The sequence below is a fragment of the Neofelis nebulosa genome, chromosome 8, assembly GCF_028018385.1.
Source record: "Neofelis nebulosa isolate mNeoNeb1 chromosome 8, mNeoNeb1.pri, whole genome shotgun sequence".
Lineage (NCBI taxonomy): Eukaryota > Metazoa > Chordata > Mammalia > Carnivora > Felidae > Neofelis > Neofelis nebulosa.
Window position 1 is genome coordinate 93,723,528 of NC_080789.1, and position 22,405 is coordinate 93,745,932.

General features: G+C 39.9%; 1 protein-coding gene across 1 annotated transcript in view; it reads left to right on the forward strand.

Annotated features, from left to right (window-relative positions):
• Positions 1-411: 411 nt before the first annotated feature.
• Positions 412-22,405, forward strand: part of RERG (RAS like estrogen regulated growth inhibitor) — a 116,514-nt gene continuing 94,520 nt past the window's right edge. The window contains exons 1-2 of the mRNA XM_058743576.1: positions 412-668; positions 4,106-4,269. Of these exons, the coding sequence (XP_058599559.1) occupies positions 4,209-4,269 (61 nt within the window). The 5' untranslated portion in view covers positions 412-668; positions 4,106-4,208. The remainder of the gene's footprint in view (positions 669-4,105; positions 4,270-22,405) is intronic.

Genomic DNA, 22,405 nt, shown 5'->3' on the forward strand with positions numbered 1-22,405 from the left:
GTATTTATACGGCTCCTAGCATCTCTTAGCTTCCAATCCGGCCTGGTTTTCATTCCAGCCGTTTATTAGCCTTGGACAAGTTATTTATCCTCTTTCAATTTCCTGTTGGGTAACATGGGGATAATTAAACATACCTCAGAGGGATGTTGTGAGCACCATTTGAAGTAAGGAATGGAAGACACGACGTAGCGATGCTTTCACACGCAAAGTTGTAACCTACAGGAGAGGTCCTTCTTCGAGAACCTAGAGGCCGGGAAGGACCCCGGGAAAGGGAAGCCAGCCTGGGATGCAGCACGCAGAAGGCGGATGTGTCTCCTCTGGGCTGGGAGGCGGCGTCGCGGGAGGTACCGGCCCAGGGCCCCAGTAGGGGGCGCCGACGCGCCGCACTGCAGCATCCTGGCGGCAGAGCGGCGGCCCCGGCCGGTCTGAGCTCGCGTCCTGCCGCAGTCCCTCGGCCGCTAGTCTGGTCGAGCGCGAGCGCAGAGACCCCCACCGGCCCGTCAGCACTTGCAGCCGCTGCCGCCGCCGCCGCCGCGGCTCCCACTGGCGATCGCAGCCGCGGGAACGCGAGCCCCAGGCTGGGCTGCGCAGCGTGGGAGGGCTTCGCGGGGACCGATTCCGAACTTGCAGGGGACCGCGGCTCTCCCGGGCCTGGAGAGTGTGAACAGGTGAGTGTCACGCACGTGCCCAGGTGGCTCTTATGGAACGACTTCCTGCACACCCTTGGGACTCCCGCCCCCGCCCCCCAAGGACGCGTGGCCTCTGGATCCGTCGTCCTGGTCGCCGGGTCTTCCCGGGGCGGCTTTGGGGTTCGCTGAGAGGGGAGATGTGAGCGCCCGGCGCCCAGGGCTTGACAGCGCCCTCCGAGCTGAGACTGAGAATGCCCTTTTCATTTAGGCTGCATTTGCTCTCCAGGTTGAGAGCAAGTGACCTGCAGTCCCCATGGGCTTGTTGATCGTTCTAGGATACCTGTTGCTCTGGAGCAAAGCTATACCCAAGGTTGGGGGGGAGGGGGGGTCTTGCACAATTATCCTCCTCGTCGCTGTGGGTGCTGCGTTGCAAGATGAGGGAGAATTCCTGGTAGCGGGAGAAGGAAAACTTGATTTCAGAGCTAAAGAAGAGGATCTCATTCCTAAGACCAGAGTCCGCTTGCCTAAACAGCTGTGCTTTATTTTGATGATAGATACAGAAGTTAGAAAAACTATTACCTTATAAAGATGCTTGGTCCCCCCTACCCCACCCCATCCCCAAAGAGGAAGTAGAAGGCAAGGACCTTGATAATAATAGTCTTGGGAATGATTTATTATTAATGAAATCTTTATTGAAATAAATAAAACCAGGTTATTGGTGACCTAAATGTCACAGGTTTGACAGACTGGAAGCTCCTGGAAGGTGGCCACTTTTGTTTGTATGTGCTTAGCATAATTGTGGAATGATCAACAAATGTATTAATAATAGCATAGGATTTGGAGGCTAGCTTCTTTTTCTTCTTTCTAAGCCTTCTTTTAGTTCCTTTATGTTTAGGGGGAAAATCACTCTACCTTTAGTCTCCTAAATATCTAGGTGTGATTTTAGCTTTAGGAGTGATAGAAACTCAGAAGTTTTTTTGTCCTAGTAAAGCACTGTCCACAGAAAAAGGAAATGGCAACTTCTAGACCCTGCCAGGATATTTCTATACAACAACATTAAGACAAACGTTTTTAGGTCCATGTCATGGAAGGTCTGGAATTATAAATTATTTTGAACATCAGAAGTTGGCAAAAGATCACTTAATACACCAATTTACACATTTGTCTTTGTTTTATATTTTTGTCAAATGTAACTTTTCACATTTTTATGTGAAAACCAAAATGTCGAAACATACATGTCAGTTTGCATCTTCTTTAAGTGATCTTCCTAAATAATAGGCTGATAGTCAGCAGCTGTATCCTTATAAGTGAAAAAAATTAACCTTCACAATTTTTTTGTGTGCAATTCCTATATCTCTGAGGTCATTTGGGAGTTAATGAAGTATTTGACATATATTTTTTAGAAATCACATTTGATGACTACTTTCATGTGATGTATAAATAAGATAGATAATTACTTAGAATTTATGTGCATGGAAATGAAGTTTTGCATGAAATAACAAATCATTGTTTATACAGACCCTTGCTTGGTCTGTGTTTCAAAGAAATGCTTGCCATTCTTATGTAGAATTTATACAGTTATATATCTGCAGATATTATGCTTTTGTGATGCTTCTGTGATGAAGCACTGAACTTTAAACATAAGGCTTTTCCTTAATGAATGCATATAAAATGACAAATAAGGAAATTCTTTTATCTTTAGCCAAAAGTATGGGCTTAGACACATTGCAGATGTTAAAGCTTCTGGTTTTTTGTGCTGTTATTAATGATTACAGAGAAATTTTGTTTGTTATTGGGGATGAAGTAAACAATAGCTAATGTTAATGTTGACCTTTTTATCCCTCAGAGGAAGCTCTGGTCCTTTGGAAATCAGCAAATACAAACTTTGTTGGGTGCAAGGCTAGGATGCATGATGAAGAAGGCAATTACACTCTCATGCCGTCGTAGAAATACTTTTCCAGAAGGAGTTTCACTTCTTTCTTTCTCTTGAGAAGCTCTTTTGAAAAGTTGTAGATGACAAAATGCTGCCAGGAGCAGTTTACACGTTTAGGTAACCGATTTGTGTTGCAAAAATATCTTTGCAGACTGACAGAGTGGATGAAATGAATGAATCACTAACGTGATTAAGTTTAACAAGGATGAAAGTTAAGTCATGTTTAAGTTTAAGACACTGATTGCAGGAGTTCCAAATGAAGGAGTCTGCAGTTCTTGTGAAAGATGTGAATCTTGCTGACAGTGGCTGTACAACCACAGTGCCGGATACAGAATTGGGAGAATCTCAGTGAACTTTTGCGAGGTTGGCTTGTCAAGTCATGTCGCAAGTAGTGGATGGATGGAAGGCCATGTTTTTAGTGATGAAATGGCAAGTGCCAGCAAAGTGCATGTGGCGAAGAGAGAAGGCAAGAGTCAGAGAAAAAAACAAACAAGACCATGCATCTTATGAAGAACAAGGGAAGATGCCAGGTCTCATTTTCCTAGAAAATAGTCACCTAGGATGGGGCAGAGGGTCCTAATAGTTGCTGGGCTGCTTGAAAGGTTCTGAGTAAATGTAAACAAAAAGTTGACTTTCTGTCCATTGACCATCTCTGACCCCAGGTATTTGAAAGTGTTCAGTCGGACACAAGATGGTTGTCTGATCTCAAGGAAGGATTCCTGACATGGCTAGAGGATTCCTTTGGTTGACCCCAAGGCTCTTTCCAACTTTACATTTCCATGGTACCAAGAACCTAGGTGTCATTCCGAAAGCACCCATCTATATAAAATGTACTTACATTGTATATAATATCATTTCCTAAGGGTTAGGATGGTACCATAAACTAATTTACTTAAGATTGTCTTAGAAAAGGAATCAGAAGTTGAGGAATGGCATTTCTCTTTTGTGTGCCAATGGTATTGTGCCCAGAAATATATAAAAAATATTAACTGGATATTATATATCAGTTCCTGGAACATGTGTATCTGTCACATGACTCAATCATGTGATCTAGTGTGAACTGAGCTAAGATTTAACCTTGAAGTGCAAATTCAATAATTACAACAGGATTGACTAATATGAATGTATATTATTCAGCCCTAAGGAAAATAAAAGAGTTCCAAATGTGATTCCCCCATTATGTGGATTGTGTCTTGGGTATTTATAGACACATGGTAAATACACGTATTTACACACATCAAGTATTTGTTATCAGTTATTGACCAAAAAATAATGCCTTCATTAAAAATGTCTCAGGTTATGCTATTGTGTCTGAAAATGTATATGTTTTAGAACCAAAGAGATCTAAATTCAGGTCTTGAATCTATCGTTTATTAGTTGACTAGTTTGCAGTCAGTTGCTATAGCCCTCTCACAGGATTGCGATGGAGATCACAATGGAAAATGCTGATAAAGTGAATGGTAGCTGGCATGTAGGAAATGCTTAATAAACACTAAGCCCTCTCTCCAGTCGCTTATGAATTCCCAAATCTCTTTTTTTCAAGGATTGCAGATTTACAATGATATGGTGAATCCAAAGGCGGGAACCGAAAAGATTTTCTCAGCTCTTTAGTTGGAACGACAGTGAATTATCTACCAACACCCAGCATGGCTAAAAGTGCAGAGGTCAAACTGGCAATATTTGGGAGAGCAGGTGTGGGCAAGTCAGGTAAGTTTTTTGATGTGGTTGTTGCAGTGTCTATGCACGCGCACGAACGCGTGTGTCTGTGATACTGCCTCCTGAGATTGGACAGGAGGGTGGTCGGCATTTCTCGTAGTCTCATGTGTTGCTCTTTTAGGTGAAGTCTCTTTCTCTTTATCTAGAACTTTCATTTTGCGTAACAAGTTTTATGTACTTTTTTGCTTATTTATGATGAGGTAGCTCGGCTGATAATACACGAGGCAAGGGAGGTATCACAGGTCGTGGTATTCTGAGGAAAGGTATAAAACCTCCAAAGAAATCAGATTGTGGAAATGAAAAAGTACGTATTTTCTCTTCTTTCTCTGTACAAGATCGGGAGGGGCCAATTTTATATCTCATTCATCTTGATATTTGCAGCAACCAGCCCAATGTGAAGCATGTGTTGGATGCTAAACACATGCTTGTTGAATGAATATATCTTTTCAAGAAACAGAACTGCATTACTATCCGACACTTTTAAAATGGGGAAAAAGGGGCACCTGGGTGGCTCAGTCGGTTAAGCGGCTGACTTCGGCTCAGGTTATGAACTCGTGGTCCGTGTGTTCGAGCCCTGCGTCGGGCTCTGTGCTGACAGCTCAGAGCCTGGATCCTGTTTCGGATTCTGTGTCTCCCTCTCTCTGACCCTCCCCTGTTCATGCTCTGTCTCTCCCTGTCTCAAAAATAAATAAAAAACGTTTAAAAAAATAAATAAAATAAAATGGAAAAAATTTAGAATGCATGACCTCAAGCAAGACAGCTATCGCCACCAGTGCCTCTGGAGTGAATTTAAATGATCGTATTGTGGCTTACACTAGTAATTCAGAGACTTTTTTTTTTTTTTTATTCCTTACATGAGAAAAGACTTAGACCTTTAAGATTCAGGGTGAAATGGTGGATGTGAAAATGCATCTAATCCAATTTGAAAATGTATCTCAGATTTCATAATTAAAGAACAATGCTGAAGTAGATGTTGCTAAAATGTAAAGGCAACATGGCTTTTCAGATCATGCTGTCTTGATCTCTTACTGGAGGAAAGAACCATAATTGACTTTGCACACGGAGCTCTTGGTTTTCAGGAAATGACTCCAACAGATATCTAGTAGGAGCATATTTGTAGAGGGAGAGCCATTTGGGTTGTCCAATACAATAGGTAATCCACATAATCTTAAATAAACAAACCTAAATAGCTTTTAATTCTGTGACCAGTCTCCCTTTCCTAACTGGCTCTCTGGTTTAATTTCAGCAGTAAATCTTCCCTATTCTAAGTCTTTCTCTCTCTTTCTTTTTCTTTTAATTTTTTAAGAGTGCTCTTTTCTGCCATCACCCTTTCTTCTTGCTGCTGACTTTTGCCTCTGGCAGAAACCAAGCAAAGAAAATAGATAGTTGGCAAGGCTTAAAAACTGCCAGCCTTCACAAGATTGGAGATAGTTGAACTCCTCCCCATTAATCTCCTCAGTGTTTTCCGATGGCGTGAGAACCTAATTTCCGTAGCTGGTAGAAAGCTCTGGAGAATGAGGAAGCTGTTCCAGTGAGTGGAGGATGAAGGGAAGGGAGTCTGTGGGAAGGCGAGAGCTGCCAACAATAGCTTGCCTAAGTCCTTCGTGAGTGAAGGGTCTAGGCCTGGGGCTGCCTATTTATTACTCATTCATTCAAAACTTACTAGAGGCAGTAAAAGAAGGGAAGTTTTAGAACTCCTTTTATTTATCAAAATAAACTCCACATGGTTGGAAAAGTTAAGCAAAAAATTAAAATTTGGTTGAGAAACTAGCTAGCTGTATGTGTAGCCATCCCCTTCTCATCTATACTGTCTGAGGGCAAGCACTGGACATCTTTCTTTCTTCTTTCTTTCACCTCTCATTCATTGCTTAAAACATGGCAATCTTCCACTACTGCAATCATGCTTCCGAAACTGCTTTTGCTAAGGTCACCACTAATCAATAGCCACCAAATCTAAAGAACATTTCCCGGTTCTGGTCTTCTTAGAACTCTTCCTGCCATTCAACACAACCACTTATTCTTTCCTAAAACTCCTTCTGTCTCAGGCTGCCATGACCTCACACTTCTTGGGTTTCGTTCTACCTCTTCATTGTCCCTAACCAACTGCCTTCCTAGGCTGCTCTTCATCAGCCCACCTCTCAGAAACCTCAAGGTCCTGTGTCCCCACCTCTTACCTTCTTGCTCCATACATTCTCCCTAGAGGCAATTCCTCACCCGCATAGTTGAAGATAACACCTGCACACACAATCCAAATTCTGCTGACCTTGGTTTTATTTTATGTCAAGTGCAGAAGCTGGACTTGTTCACTAAGTTCCTTTCTAACTCTAAAGTCCTGTGATTCTTAATGCATGTTCTTTGAACTGGTTTCTCCATCCACCTTGTATACATTCTGCCATTTGTATTTATTTTCATGTAGGTGAAAATGAGAGTGATAGACTTACGTGCCTTAAACAATTGCCCTTTTGTCTGTCATCTATACACAGTGTTTCCCTGTTTCAACATTTAGACTGTTTTTCCTGGGACCTGGTAACCACACGTCACATTTAAAAGGTGGTACTAATTTGACTTGTGCATGGGAGACAGTACTGAGACCTTTTCTCACAGTTCAGTGAAAACAGTTATAGAGTGCTTTGTATCCATCAACTCTGGAATCTGACTGTAGCAATGTTAAACTCACGTTTATTCTAATTTTTTGTTAATGTGAATGTCTGATGTCTCTGCCTAGTTGTTGTACCACATGGTCACTTTTCTATTATAGTCTGTATCATTCTTATAAGTTGTTTTTTAAGTCTGTAAGACGTTATGCCTGCTAGAATGTCACAGCAGCTTCTCATTTTCACAGATGCCTCCCCACAAATGGTCATGATCTTCCCATGGGCTCAATGATCTGTTTCTTTCCAGACACCCAGCAGGGGAAGGATTCTTAGGGGAGCCAGCTTGCAATCTTGGAAGGGTAGAAATAGAGCATCTCTGATTTGACTTGGGTCTGTGTTCATTGCATCAGAGGCTTCAAGTCTTACCTGTACTATCTACTTCTCCCCATACTCACTACCAAGTTAGAATTTGGGATAAGCAAGACATGTTGCCTACTTGCTAATCGACAAGTCAGGTTTGACTTCCAATTCTATACTTTATCATCGGGGTGAACATAGCAACTTTGGCAAGTTAAGTCCCTCAACTATAAAAAGGATATAATAGTGCCAATCTCAAAGAGTCATTGTTAGAATTGAATGAGTCATTACATGCAAATCTTTTAGAACAGCACCTGGCACATAGTAAGTGCTCCAGTATTAGCTTATAATATTATAGCTTTTCGAGGCATACTGATTTTAATTTGTTAAGTTTTCTAGAGAAAACATACTGTCGAAGATGCATTTACACTCAAGTGGGTATTTTGGTTTTCAGTAAAAGTCGGAAAGCGTATAAGACAGGAACTCTATGTTGCTACTCTGCACACCCTACACACACACACACACACACACACACACACAACTTCTCTGTCTCTTTCTCTTTTTTTAATGTTTATTTATTCTTGAAAGAGAGGGAGAAAGCATGCAAGTGGGGGAGGGGCAGAGAGAGACAGAGGATCCAGAAGTGACTCTGTCACTAACAGCAGCAAGTGTGATGTGGGGCTGGACTCAGGAGCCATGAGATCATGACCTGAGCTGAAGTTGGATGCTTAACCCACTGAGCCACCCAGATGCCGGTGTCTCTTTCTCTTGAATTCAAAGTCTGGCTAATGTCAGTTACAGTTTGACTACTGGTGATCATAACTCTACTTCTTGTGTCTTATATCTTGGAAGAACAGCCAAAAATATGTTTGTGTCATCAATAAATTTACACCTTAAATTTGAAAGTACTTCTGGTATGTGGTAGGCAGCTTCCTAAGCCCAGGTAATGGATAGGCCCTCTATGTTTAAAACAGAATTTGACCTTAACCAGAACTTGTTGGTTGACAGGTTGACCGTAGAAGTATTAGCACAGGCAAAATTTAGTAATTTGTTAATTACTAAGGAGAACTGATAAAACGTGAGGAATGTGTGTGTGTGTGTGTGTGTGTGTGTGTGTGTGCGTGTGTGTGTATTTTTATATACAGAGTATATACATGCTCTGGTATTGGGAGGATTCTTTTCTCTTCCGTCTGATTTTACCTTGCAGTTCTGAGAGCTTGCTTGCTGGTTCAGCATGGTGAGCACTGTGGGGGATGATGCAGGTGGCAGAGGGTCCTTTTCCCAGCCCATTGTATCTTCTCTTACCCCAGCAGGGTAGACATGCCCCTTCACTGGCTGAGGGTAGAGCTCTAATAACATGGCATGTGGGACATAGATTTCTTCACTTGTGTGTGTCAGCCTATAATTTGATGGGCTCCGAGTGATCAAAGCAGTAATGGCTGCCATAAAACCTAGAATGCACACCATATTTCCTTAAATGCTTCCTGGATTCATGTTATTCAAATTCATAGTAAGTGTGGGAGGAGCTGAGAGAAAAACAACAAAAATTTTAAGTTTAGTTTCACAGTTGACATTCTCATTTTAGAATTGAAATATTGTGTGCCGTAGCTAAATATATTTCCTGAAAGGGCTAGCCTCAAATTGAGTAATGCTATCCTCTAATTCAAAAGCCACTTGGGGCACTCATCCGTGAAGGCTTAAGTTCGGAGATTCAGATTGCTGGGCTATAAATTGAGTGCTAAACACAAACGAGCTTGTGATATATTTTTCCTTGGCACAAAGAGAAGTGATCTATTTTTCCCTCTTTTTCCTTGTTTCCTTGTTCTTGTTTGCTCCTCTCTGTCTCTCAATTATAAAAAAAAATTTTCGAAAAACTTTTTTCATTTTATTTTTCAGTGGGGCAAGGACAATTCTGATTTTAAATATGACTCTTCCAGAAAGTACCAAATACCGCTTTAACATAATATGTATGCTTTACGGCTGGGGTATGTTCATGAGATTTCACATACGTTAAATGAAAACAGCAATATCAATAGCATCCTGGCTAGGTCAGTTTCCTTATGCTATAGAACCTACCTTTTGCATTTTAGAACCTTTTCTCTGTATGTAGCTATAATGCCAGTTCGTTCCCTTCATTCAGACTTAATGGTGTAGTATGATGCTTTTTGAACGTTGTGTTCAAAGTACTTTTAAAAGAAGAAAGAGTGCCTGGGTGGCTGTCAGTTAAGCATCTGACTTGGGCTCAGGTCATTATCTTACAGTTCGTGGGTTCAAGCCTCGTATCAGGCTCTGTGCTGACAGCTCAGAGCCTGGAGCCTGCTTTGGATTTTGTGTCTCCCTCTCTCTCTGCCCTTCCCCTGCTCGTGCTCTCTCTCTGTCTCTCAAAAATGAATAAACATTAAAAAAAAATAAAAAATAAATAAAAAAGGAAGAGAAAGATCTGGGCGATTTGGAGTATGTAAGCATCTCGTGACAATCGTAATTATTTTGCGTGCTTTATAAATTACACAAAATATATGCAAAATTCAATGTTGCTCCATAATATATCCATGTTTGTTTGAATATAAAAATGATACCCCCCACCAAACAGTGACCAAAGTGGACTCCCTGGGAGGATAGAGCAAGTTGACCTGTGGCTTCAATAACACGTAAGCTCCAGGTCCAATATGAAAACCACAAGTCTAGGAAATGACCTCGGCTGTGCACGTCACATGAAAGTGAGCGACCACTGAGAATGGTCCTGTCCCACACTTTTTACTTATTTAAGTTCTCAGCTCTTCAAGTTCTTGGTCACTCTTGTTTTAAAATTGTATAATTTTGATGGTAAATTTTCTTTAAAAATTTGTCTAAACAAGAAGAGGGACAGATTATATTTCGGGTTGGTGCAAACACAAGTGTGTGTACATGAACACTAGACACAAGGGTATATACGTGTGTGTGTGCATGTGCATACCAAAAAGCCTTTCCTAGGTGGTTCTTGAATTTGAAAGATTGCCAGAAATGAGGCCCATTGGTTCCTTGTTTAGTTGGTGGTTAGAGAAATAATTGTTTTTTATTTTATCTTATAATTTTTTTAACATGAAATTTATTGTCAAATTGGTTTCCATGCAACGCCCAGTGCTCATCCCAACAGGTGCCCTCCTCAATGTCCATCACCCACCCTCCCTTCCTTCCCACCCCTGAAATAAGTGTTTTTTAAAGGACCGGGCCCACGGGAGGAAGTTGGCATTGAGACAAGTTTGGATGAGGCTAGAAAACTAGCTGTTTTCCTGCCATGAATGTAATCATATGGTTACCTTGGCTTTCAAGCATTTATACTTCCTTTACTTGCAAAGATAGAAAAGTGAGAAGAGACAATCAGCCTAGATGAGTTGATTTTCATTTGTTTCTTCCACCCCAAGAGGAACAAAAGGGTATTTTCAAATCCCAGGTGTATACCTGTTGGATATGTGTAAAAGTCATACCTCTGTGCAAGCTGTAAGTCACGATGACCTTTATTGTACACCCAGAAAGAAAAAGCAAGGATGAGGAGTGGTGAGGGCTTAGAAAAAGAAAAGAAAAGAAAACATGAAAAGGAAAGAAAAAAAATTAAAAGCAAAATCGGTTGTTAACGGGTGGGTGGCTAAACATGTTGTAGGCTGGCAATGACCAATTCTTAGACTTTTCCTAAGGAAAATATAATTAGGCAAGAAACAATACTGGCAAAACAAAACAAAATAAAAAAATCAAGACCTGGTTTTCAAAGCCAAAAGGGCATATCTCTGTCCTTTCTTTTTTCTATTGGAATATATTATTAAAATTTGGGTATCCTTTATTTTTAACTGACAGGTAATTTACTCATCAAAATAGTTTCCTGTAGTTAATTGTCAGTTGTTGTTTGGTTCCATTTTTGTTTTCTTGGCAACTGACAAGGACTAACTTTAAGGAAAGGGAGTGAAGAAAATTGTAAATCATCCATGTAATTCCCCTTTTTATTCCTGGTATTTCTCCAACTTATGGGTTTAGGGAAATCAGCCAAATTTTCAAAGTGGTACTGTCCTTGAAGCCAAAATTCCAGTGCAAACGCATCTCTGTTGCTACAGCTGCCTTTGAAAATTGATGTGGTTTCAGAAAAACAGCCATAATTTCTTCCATCCCATTAAAAATGAAAGCAGTTACATTATAGAGACAGAGCAGTCTGAAAAGGTAATTTCAGCATGGAGTAAGCAAATACATAAAGCTCCTGTATATACATATGAGAGAGAGGTTGTTACATAGATCACCCAACTTCTTGGTGCACAGCCAAGTCTAGAGTCCCTAGTTTATGACTCTTGCAAGTTTGCAAATAAATGTGTTCATTTGGTATCACACCATTCTTTTCCACATTCTTTGGAACACCTTATGTTCGGAAATGAGATGATTGTTAGGATTTTATAAAATGAACCTTGTTAAAACCTGGTGAATTTTGTGTTTATAAGAAACTTTCAGTTATCAGTAAATAACCAGTGCATAGCAAAGCCTTCTGGGACTCCTGGGTGTGTTACCAATCAGTATGGCCACCTGTAAGATTCTTAACAATCGTATATGTAAGAAAGTTCCTCTGTAATATAGTATTTTGTTTCTTATAGCATTGGATCAAGTGTAAGAAAACTGATGAGTCATCCTCTGCTAAAGAATAAATTTCTCATTGTTATCAAAAGAATATTTTACACTATGTCCTGTCAATATGATCTAATTATTTTTAATTATTTTTAATTTTTTTTTAACGTTTATTTATTTTTGAGACAGAGAGAGACAGAGCATGAACAGGGGAGGGGCAGAGAGAGAGGGAGACACAGAATCTGAAATGGGCACCAGGCTCTGAGCTGTCAGCACAGAACCCGACGCGGGGCTCGAACTTACAGACCGTGGTATCATGACCTGAGCCGAAGTCGGACGCTTAACGGACTGAGCCACCCAGGCACCCCTGATCTAATTATTTTTAAAAAGGCACTCACCTCTACTGACTGAAAGGATTAGGTTTAAACTTCAGCTTCATCCTCCTCATGTCTTTTATTATTCATCTGTCAAATGAAATATACATTTGCTTGCTTATTGATTGATTGATATAACAAGGCAGGTAGGATAGGCTTTGAAGGTACTTTGAAAAATCACAAGTGTGATCTGAATTTGGTCTTAATCCAATGATGCTCTTGTTATCAAAGTCCATGCAGTTCTTCCTCTATGATCCTTAACATTTCTGTTTGGACAAGCAGTATGGTGAATTCTCTAGCTGTCCATTGCTGGAGGCCACACGAGCATGCTCCATTCAGCAGTTGACTGTTAATGTTTCTCCACCAACTACATAACATTACAGACTATTCAGATGTAGCAGTTTCTATGCCTTAAGTAACTTGCCCTTTCAAATATGTGAAATGAGTAAGTACTGAGTTGAGATTTTTTAAAGATCGGTATGTAAGAAGTCAAGATGGGAGGAGAGCTTAAGAAAATAATTCAGACTTATGCCTTATTGGAGAAGGAAGCATAACATGTTATAGAATTTTTTTTGATGATCGAATCTTATCCTTATTAAAGGATAAAGTTTAAATATTTTGGTAGAAAGGTTTCTCAAATAATATATAAATATATGTATCTCCATATTTCCTTTTAATCTTAAAGTATATTTTTACTCATTCATTCAGTCATTCATCCAGCAAACATCTGTTGAGTCAACTTTGTGTTCTAGAGTATTTGTACATGGTATAGGATACATCTACATTCCCAAAAGGGAGAACAGTAGATATATCTGCTCATCATTATATCCCTAGACCCTCACACAGTATTTGACACAGACTGGATCCTCAATAAAATGAACAAATTGAGTTAGACTACGTGTTCTATACATGGTTTATAATTTTACTGAAAGGCATATGTTTTAATGGTCTCCTTGTTATAACCAAAGTAGTTTCTTCACCTGCACTTGAAAATCTCCAGTGATAGGAACTCAGTATGATTGGACGTAGACTATTTTTCCCTTGGACAGCTGTCAGTCAGTGTTCCAGAGAAACAGAACCAATAGGACAAGAGCATACACATACACCCATACACCATTTATGTATGTATGTATGTATGTATGTATGTATGTATGTTGGCAAGACTGAAATCTGTAGAGCAAGCTAGCAGGCTGGAAACTCAGGCAGGAGTTAATGTTGCAGTCTTGTGGCAGAATTTCTTTCACCCTGGAAGCCTTGGTTTTTGCACTAATGGCCTTCCTGTAATTGAATGAGGCCCACCCACGTTATTAAAGCTAATCTCCTTAGGGTCAACTGACTGTAGATGCTAACCACATCTACGAAATACCTTCACAGTTACTCCTAAGGTAATGTTTGATTAAATAACTGGGCACTGCTTTGGGCCAGCCAAATTGGCACATGAAACTATCACAACAGCTCTTCCTGTTTGTTACTTTACCTTTGGAGCCAAAAGGGGTTCATTAGCTTCTACTTGTTGACTTTAAGCTTACTCTCAGAGTGACAGGAGACATTTTAAATCCCTCTTCCATCTGACAGCCCTTAACACATTTGCAGATAACTAGCATGCCTGGACCCATGCTGGCTTTTCTCTTCCACAGTCTGGTTCCTCTTAGTTCCTTCATTTGCCCTACAGAGTGTGGCTTCTAATCCCAGCACCATACCGGCAGTTCCACTTGATCTGTGCACTCCAGAAAGTGTGAGGGCTGGAAGCGAATGCAGACATGTCAGATGTGGGACCTCCAGGCCAGATCAGAGCAGGACTGTGAATCTGTGACTGCCTACCCTGCTTTTGCTAAGACATCCTAGGTCATTTGTTGCTTTCCGCGTGACAGTGGATGTAGTGTTGGCTCATGGGGACATTACTGCAAATGAAGTTGTCTTTTTAAAAAATATGTGCTGTTGCTGAGTGAAATCTTCCCAAACCTATAGTTTGCGTATGGTTAACCCAGGTGTAGAAGTTTATTTTCATCCTCTTAAATATGGTTTTGTTAGATTTAATCTATTCTGGCCTGTCGGGAGAATTTGAGTCTAGTATATGTATCATTCTTCTCTATTTTCTGTCATCTAGAAATATGTTGGTCTTGGAACATTATGGGCCCTTGCTGCTCTGCTTGAATCATAGAATTTTCCACTTTGGTATTATTTAGCTCATTGAAATGATTGAGAATCCCAGGGAGTTCTTTGGATAATTTACAGCCAGTAAAGAAAAACAAAGATATGGGGACATTACCAGCATATCACATTATTTCCATGTTCATTAAATAAATTCTGTTAAGATTTGCCTTAAAAAGGGTGATCTGGGAGGAAGTCTTACAGTGATGATCCCTCATTTAGTATTTTGTTTAGCATTTCTTATTTCTGTCTCACATTCTTAAGATTCAAGGTACATAGCTCTATAAAGTGCATACCAGTGATCAATTTTTATTGGTCCAGGTATCTATTCGATACAGAAAGTTGTTTTTCAGAGACTCATCCAGGATCTGTATGTACATTTCTGTACTGAAGTGGCTGAATTTATGTGCTTCGGGACTGCTGCTGCAAATCACAACTGAGTTTGGGAAGAGATTTTCTTCACTGGATTATACCAGTAGATATCAAACTTTAGCCTACCCCAGAATCACAGGGAGAGCTTGTTAACACACATGTTTTAGGACCCCATCCTCACAGGTTCTGGTTCGGTGGTCTGTAGTAGAGCCAGAGAATTTGTATTTCTGATTTCTAACACGTTCCCAGATGATGCTAATGATGCTGGTCTGGGGACCACATTTTGGGAACCATTGTATTAAGTTTGCTAAGGACTTAATTTCCATTTGAAATAGGTGCTTTCAGCTTTGCAAATGCACATAGCTCTTCTCCAACAGCTTGTAAGAAACACTGAGTGTCAGGCATTGTGATGAGTACTGGTGATACAATGGTAAATAAGACAGATGGGCTGTCTGCCCTCATGAGGCTAACATCTATATTGGAGTGGATTAAGTGAGCCAAAAATACTCTATGGGGCAGAGCAAATGTGAGGTTTTTCTGAGGTTCCTTACAATTCAAATTTTTCACTCCCATGGTCTGGTAACTTTTGTTAAAAAAAAAATGTATGTCTTAACAACTGCAACATGCTGGGCTTTGGTTTTAAGATGAGATGTTTGGCAATGGTAGGTGTGGATTGAGCTAAATAAACTGCAGTGTTAAGTGTCTGAGAATTAAACGTTTAACCTAAGACCATGGTACCAAATTTTCTACTGAGAGAAACTAAGCAGACCACATAGGAATTGAACCCATAACTTTGAACTTTTAATTAACACCAAGCTCCACTTTATCAAGTTAAGGCTAATATAGAACCAAATTAAAGAAAGGAAGTTGTTCTTTTGGAACAATGATTTGGAAAAATGATTTTAAATTGCTCTTTTGTGTTGTCATATATAAAACTTATGCATGGTGTGTAGACAGAACTGTAGTATTGAGAAAAGTTCATAAATTTCCACTGTCGGGGGGTAAAAAGATATCTTTTTCTCAATGATGCATTTCCTGGTTTTAAAAATACATGAAAAAGGTCTCTTTTGTTTTATGTGACTGGGCAGTAATTTAAGAGGCGAGGCCAAAAATTTAAAAAGCAAGAATAAAAAATTGTGAATATTTATTTGTCTGAAAAGTATTTGACTTTTTTGTGCATTAAGAATCCCATAAATTACAACTAAATCTAACAACTGAGCCAGCTTCCTAGTCATTTGGCAACACTTGTTGACTTAGAGGTTTTAAAGGAAGACTCAACCACGCATGGTAGTATGAGTATTGGTTATCTGTTCCAAAGTCTGGGACATTTTTCCATTCAAGATATTTTATATCTTGAATTTATTTTTCTACACTGTCCCAAAAGAGGTGAAATCAGGAGCATAGCAACCATGAGTCTGAATATCCTTGAGTCTTCCAATTTAACCCATGATTTCTTATGTCTCTCATTTACCAATTTACAAATGTTTATGACATTACTGTTATGTTCCCAACTCTTCTACTGTCTCTATTCTCCCATCAATAATGTCAATATTTGTGGGGGAAGTCCAGAGAACTATATTATTGGCCTTTTTTTAAGGGACCTTGGTGTTTTGTTGGACATTTACGACTTACAATTAGAAATCACCTAGTGATAGTTTATGTTCCAGCAGGATGATTGATTTTTACAAATTTGTATCTTGAAATATTTTTTAAAAGGTTGCCAGAGTTACCAAACAGTACAGAGAGTCCTTGTGTACTCATCACCTAGCTTTTCCCAGTGATAACATTTTACATAACCACAATACATTGTCAAAACCAAGAAATTAACATGGACACACTATCAGTTGCATGGCATGGATACAACTAGGTTATAGATCTTAAAATGATTGATTTTTGACTCAATTCAGGCTCAGGACCCATTTGGAAAGACAATTGGGAAGGATATCGAAGGAGAGCCTTTGAGAAAGGACAGAGCTCTTCATGAGTTTTCAAAAGGTGAAATCTGATAAATTACTTATTATCAGAAATGTATACATTGAATATGTACAATTTAGCAAGTAGGTCATACATAAGATGTTCTAGCAGTTTAGTTTAGGCCATAAATGCTGTAGGAATTGAGAGTAAGAGAAATCAGTGGGAAATACTTGGGGAGACCTTGAGGGAGGCAGTGACACTAAAATCCTGTCAGTTCAGTGGGATTTTTATGGTGAGGAACGGAACAACTTCCCTCTTGTTTCTTATCTTTCAAAATTATGATGTTTTCCTCATACCAGTTCACATATGTCATCAATGTTGGGGAAAGGACAACAAAGTGAAAAAAGAGAGATAGGAACTGAATGAAAGCTGGGAAGGGAGAAGAGCTTTCGAAATCTTGCTGATTCCGTCCCAGGAAAGGTCCTTTTAAAGGTGCCTGGAACTAGCTCAGCAGTCCTCATTTCCTTTTAGCGCCAGGAACACAGGCTTGGAGCCCAAAAGATCATTTACTAACTGTATGTAGGGTTGGCTTCTTAACTTTGGAGAGCCCCAGTTTCCTCTTCAGTGAAATGCAAATGATAATAACCATCTTATCTGAAAGCTGTTGTGCACCAAAAACAAATGAGATGTAATTGTTATGCCCAGAATTCGTGATCCCCAAAGACCACCAGGGAGCCGAGTCTGATGCAAAAGCAAAAAAGCCTTTATTCGAGCTAGCTTGAGCTCAATCCCCTACCTGCACCGACGCAGCGGTGAGATACCGGGGAGAGAGAGCGAGTTTCAAAAGGACAAAGGTTTTATTGGGGCCTAGGGGCAGTTGGTGAGGTAATGGCTGTGGCCTCAGCCGTTTGGCTGGGGAAGGGTCCGAGTCCTGTTAGGCGGGGTCAAGGTGAAGGACACAGAACAAGATGGAGTCCGCTGGCGTAGACCCGCCCTTTCAGTAATAATAGCAATCCTAGTAACTAGCTAATGCTTCTAGCGTTGATTATAGGCCAACCACTGTTACAGGACACAACACACTCGAACCCAAATAATTATCACAGCACCTCGATAAATTTGGCCCAATTCTTATCCCTTCTTTACAGACAGGGAGTTTGAGTTCCCAAAGAGGAAGTAACTTGCACAGGGTCCTACAGTTAGTGACTGGTTTCGGGCAGAGCTAGGATTCAAACCCAGCAGTTGGCCTCCACTGTCTGTCCTTCTATCCACAGTACTCTGAAAATTTTTAACAAAACACCAGGCACAAGGCTAGAAATACTCCACAAGTGTTATCTTCCTCTCTCTCCCCTTGTCTTCTCTTCCTCATTACTTAGGAATACTCATTTGGTTTAATCAGTATCTATGAAAAGTACTTTACTTCACTAGATCCATTACTAGAGAAAAATGAGGAACCAGGAGAGAGAAGATGGTGATTAACTAAGAGATCTTATAGCCTTATATTATATTTTTATTCAGTTGAACTTTAAAAATAATATTTCTATCCCAAACTCTGCCTATGATTTCATGCTAAAACCTCTTATTTGGCTTTTGAGGCCCCACAGTATGTGAAGGAGGTGTTAAGGGAGGAAGATGGAAAGTATAAAGAAAGACGGATGAGCCTAACATTGAATATGTGAAAAATGTGAAGTGTGTTAAATATCCTCAGTGGGAAGGGAGGATACATTAATAATTTGACCTGGAAGAGCCCCAGAAGCAAAACTCAGAAGCTATTTAAAAACGTGAAAGTCCTAGCATGTCAAAATTAAGGAAAATATATAGTCAACTCAAAGTTTTTAAATGATGTTATGTGTTAAAAATACTGGATTGCAGAGATTTTCTTCATTATTTATCACAATAGGAGAGTGGTTTTTTTCTTCTTCACTGAAATACAAGATGTTCTTGTGAACCAAATAGCTGGAAGAATCAGGCTCCTACACAGGGCAAAATGCCAAGAGGCTTCAAACATTTTTACGAGGGCAGATCGGGTAGGATTGGATCCCATCAGATAACTCGAGATCCTTTATCTAGATTGTGAATAATGCATGATTAATTATTGCTGAGATGTCTAAGTTAATAAATATTGTTCAAGTCTGTGACACTGCTTATAAATTCAAGGAACCACTATCATTTATTGTTGCCAATTATTTTTGATCCCATAATTAATTATTCAAAACTACATTATGGTGGTGCTATTTTGGATGAATAATTGGCATAAACAGCTGTGATGTCAAAATGGAAATTTTACATATAGTTTTTTCAGGTAATTGTTTCAGATTCAGTAAAAAGGAGGTTTTGTTCAGTACAAATTAAGAAATTCTCAAACCAGCCATCATGAGAAAACATGAGCTTTTGTAAATATGTTTTATTTAAGGTATCCTGAAGCAAGAGTTTTTAAAATTACCTTTTATTTATGCAATATTGCATTGCCATAGTTAGTAAGTAAACACTTCTATCTTGTTTGATCCCCTACAGAATATTCAATATAGACTCCCAAATTCCTTACTCTGTCTGCTCAGTCAAGTTTATTGTAAGTCCTATGCATGTTGTGTAGAGTTCTGATACAATATACAGTATTAATATGTTTATATATAACATGTGATGGTTTGAATGACCCAAAGTTTACTGTGATTTTATGACAGTGACAAGGTTGTGTTTTACTGAGGAACAAATGCAAAAATAAAGAAATAAATTTCCAAGAACTATCAAGTTTATTTTAATCTTAGAGTGCTTTTTCTATAAAGATGTATTGATAAAGGTGGAAACAAAACTGAATTTGTCAAACAAAGTTGAATTTGTCAAACTGAACTTTAAAGATACTGGACTAGCCATTCAGTTAAATTAGATAATTTTCAAATCTCCACTGTTACTTGATGAATGTGCATAGGAGCATGTATGTATATGTGTATGTGTGTGTGTTCACTAAGAGTATTACTCCAAAAAACTCAAAACCTAAACCCTCTATGAACATTAGTGTTTTCTAGGTTTGAAACATATGGAAAATGTTGAGATGCTAATGTTCTTAATATTTAGTTTCTACTTAGTCTCGTGTAGCTTTTTCCTCCATATGTGGCAAACGCTAGTCAAGAATATGGCAATATGAGAAAAACATGGACTCTCTCTACTCTAGGAAAGAGAGCTGCAGACAGAATAGAAAGATAGAAATGGAACACAGTTGACATATTGGGGCATACAGAAACAAAACCAAACAAAGAACCCACTCATGGTCCTTTCAGTAAAAATTCATCAGAATGCCATCACCAAATGGAAACATTAGATAAAATATATTAACTATACAAACAGTAACAACTCTGTTATTTTAAAACATTTATTTGCATTGGAAAAAGACTACCACATACTGCCACCCAGAGCCTCACCTGTAGCTGGTTTGTATGAGGTAGTTAATGAGATTTGAGACTTTGGAACTGGTGAGATTAACATGAGATTTGGGACCATGAAGAGATACTGTAATGGACTGAGAATATTGAGGACCTTAGGATGGAGTGGATATATTTGCATATGGGACTCCCCTAGGGGGCTGAGAGAGGAATGCAGTGGCAGAATACTGACCCCCAAAGATGCCCATGCCCTAATCTCAAGAAGCTGTGAATATATTACTTTACATGGCAGAGGGGACATTGCAGATATGATTGAGATTATGAACCTTGACATGAGGAGATTGTTCTAGATTGTCCAAGTGAGCCCAGCCTAATCACATGATTCGTAAAAATTGAAGAACCTTTCCAGGCTGAGGTCAGAGGCTGAGGCCGGTGGAGATGTGACTAAGAAGGAATGGTCACAGAGGTGTAATGGTGCTGGCTTTGAGAACAGAGAAAGGGGACCATTGGCTAAAAAATGTGGGTCAACTCTGGAAACTGGAAAGGTGGGGAAATGGATTCTCTCTTAGAGCCTCCAGAGACACCCTGATGATGGTGTCAAACTTCTAACCTACAAAAGTGCAAGACAGTAAATTTGTGTTGTTGAGCACTAAATGTGTGATAATTTGGATTCTTAAGCATGAAAATTGAGGCTCCTAGAAGCTATGGCTGCATACAGTGAGAAACCACTCTTCTACACAGAATAAGTTCTCTGAGTCTGTGTCTACATTTGCCCCCTTACCCTGAAATTCAAAATAGCCTGTGAAAACTCAAGAATGGAGTCCAAATAAGACTTGGGGGAGACCAAATGGGTGGAGATGACCAAAATCCTGAAGAACCAAAGCTAGTCAGTTTCCAGGTTCAGGGGATCATGTTGAATGATCATTTGAGCGAGGCATGGCCTGAGTGGGCTTGAGTCTTGCACCCCTCTGTGGAAAGAATGGGGGTGCCTTTGAGAACTATACATGTAGGAGAGGAACTACATGTAGTTCAATCATTGAATCCATGTGGATCTATCAATGGAAGCATCCTTACAAAGGGAGAAGATAGTATAATGTAGAGCAAAGAAAACAGAGCCAGAGGCTGTGAACTAAAGAGAACTGGGACACCACATATGGAGACCCAGACCAAGTGATATCCTCTTAGACAAGGCAGTTTGGGATCTTTAGGCATCTTTGTTTTCTAGGGGCCCTAGATGGCCTGGTCATTCTGAGGGCAGACACCTAAAGGAAGCAAAGCTGGGAACACAGGATAAAAACCAGTCTCCTTGATAAAGGTTGCTCAGCACTTGAGTTGGGCTAGATCATGCCCTGGGTAACAGGGCTTTCTCTCTGCACTGCCCACCCCCACATGCACACATGCTGAAGACAGATGGACTGCAGTGTGCCTCAGTCTGTATAGTGAGGAATTTATAAGGTGCAGGGCTCACATTCCTCAGATGACTTAAATTAGCTTTATGAGAACATTCTGTTGTCTAGCTTTGAGGGCCCATAAACGGTAAATAGCAAAATTAGCTTACTTCATACAACACCAGGCATTTTACGAAGTACTTTATTTATATCTCATTTAATAACTCACCATAACATGATTTAAGTCTTGTTCTGAGCCCTGCCTTCCTGATGAGGAAATCGAGGCTCTGAGAGGTTTAACAACTTGCCCAAGGTGTAGATGTAGTGAATCTCAGAGGCAGGACTGAAACCCAGGTGTGCTGACCTCAAATGCTAGCTGTTTTCTGTTCTGGGCCTGCTCAGACTGTGCTCGTCAAGAATAGTTCTGTTTCAGCAATCTAGTAGTATCGGTCATAGAATGCAAATATCTCCCCACTGGTTCACATTTAACTCTTGGTGATTATGAACTTCTCACGGGTCTCCAATAGAGGCTGCATTTTATGATACCTTGCTAATAACTGTAATAATTTTACAGCCCAGTAGCCAGACTTCTTGGATGCAAACCCTGGCTGCACTGCTTCCTGGCTGCACTGGAAGGTGAGCTACAGAATGCAGGCATTTTGGCATGTTGTGATCAGCGCAAGAGCCCCAGCACCCAGTTTCATACACTGGAGGTGCTCAGTAAATATTTGCAGAATGAAAGACTGCTTAGTTGCCATTGCACGTATTAGGCGAACGTGATAACTGCTACACTGCGGACTTGCTGTCCATTGCATGTATTAAGGGGAATAATCTGTGAACATTCTTAGAACGGTGCCTGACAACTATTAAACGCTCAGTCAGTGTTAGCAGTTGTTATTGTACATGAGGCTGAAACCCTTGATCGGTGATAGGACATGCTGGTGGTCCCTTAAGGTGCCACTGATGAAGAGGTTTGGCTATTTTATGACTGGAACCTTTCTCCCTTGTCCCTGGCCTTTCTGTCA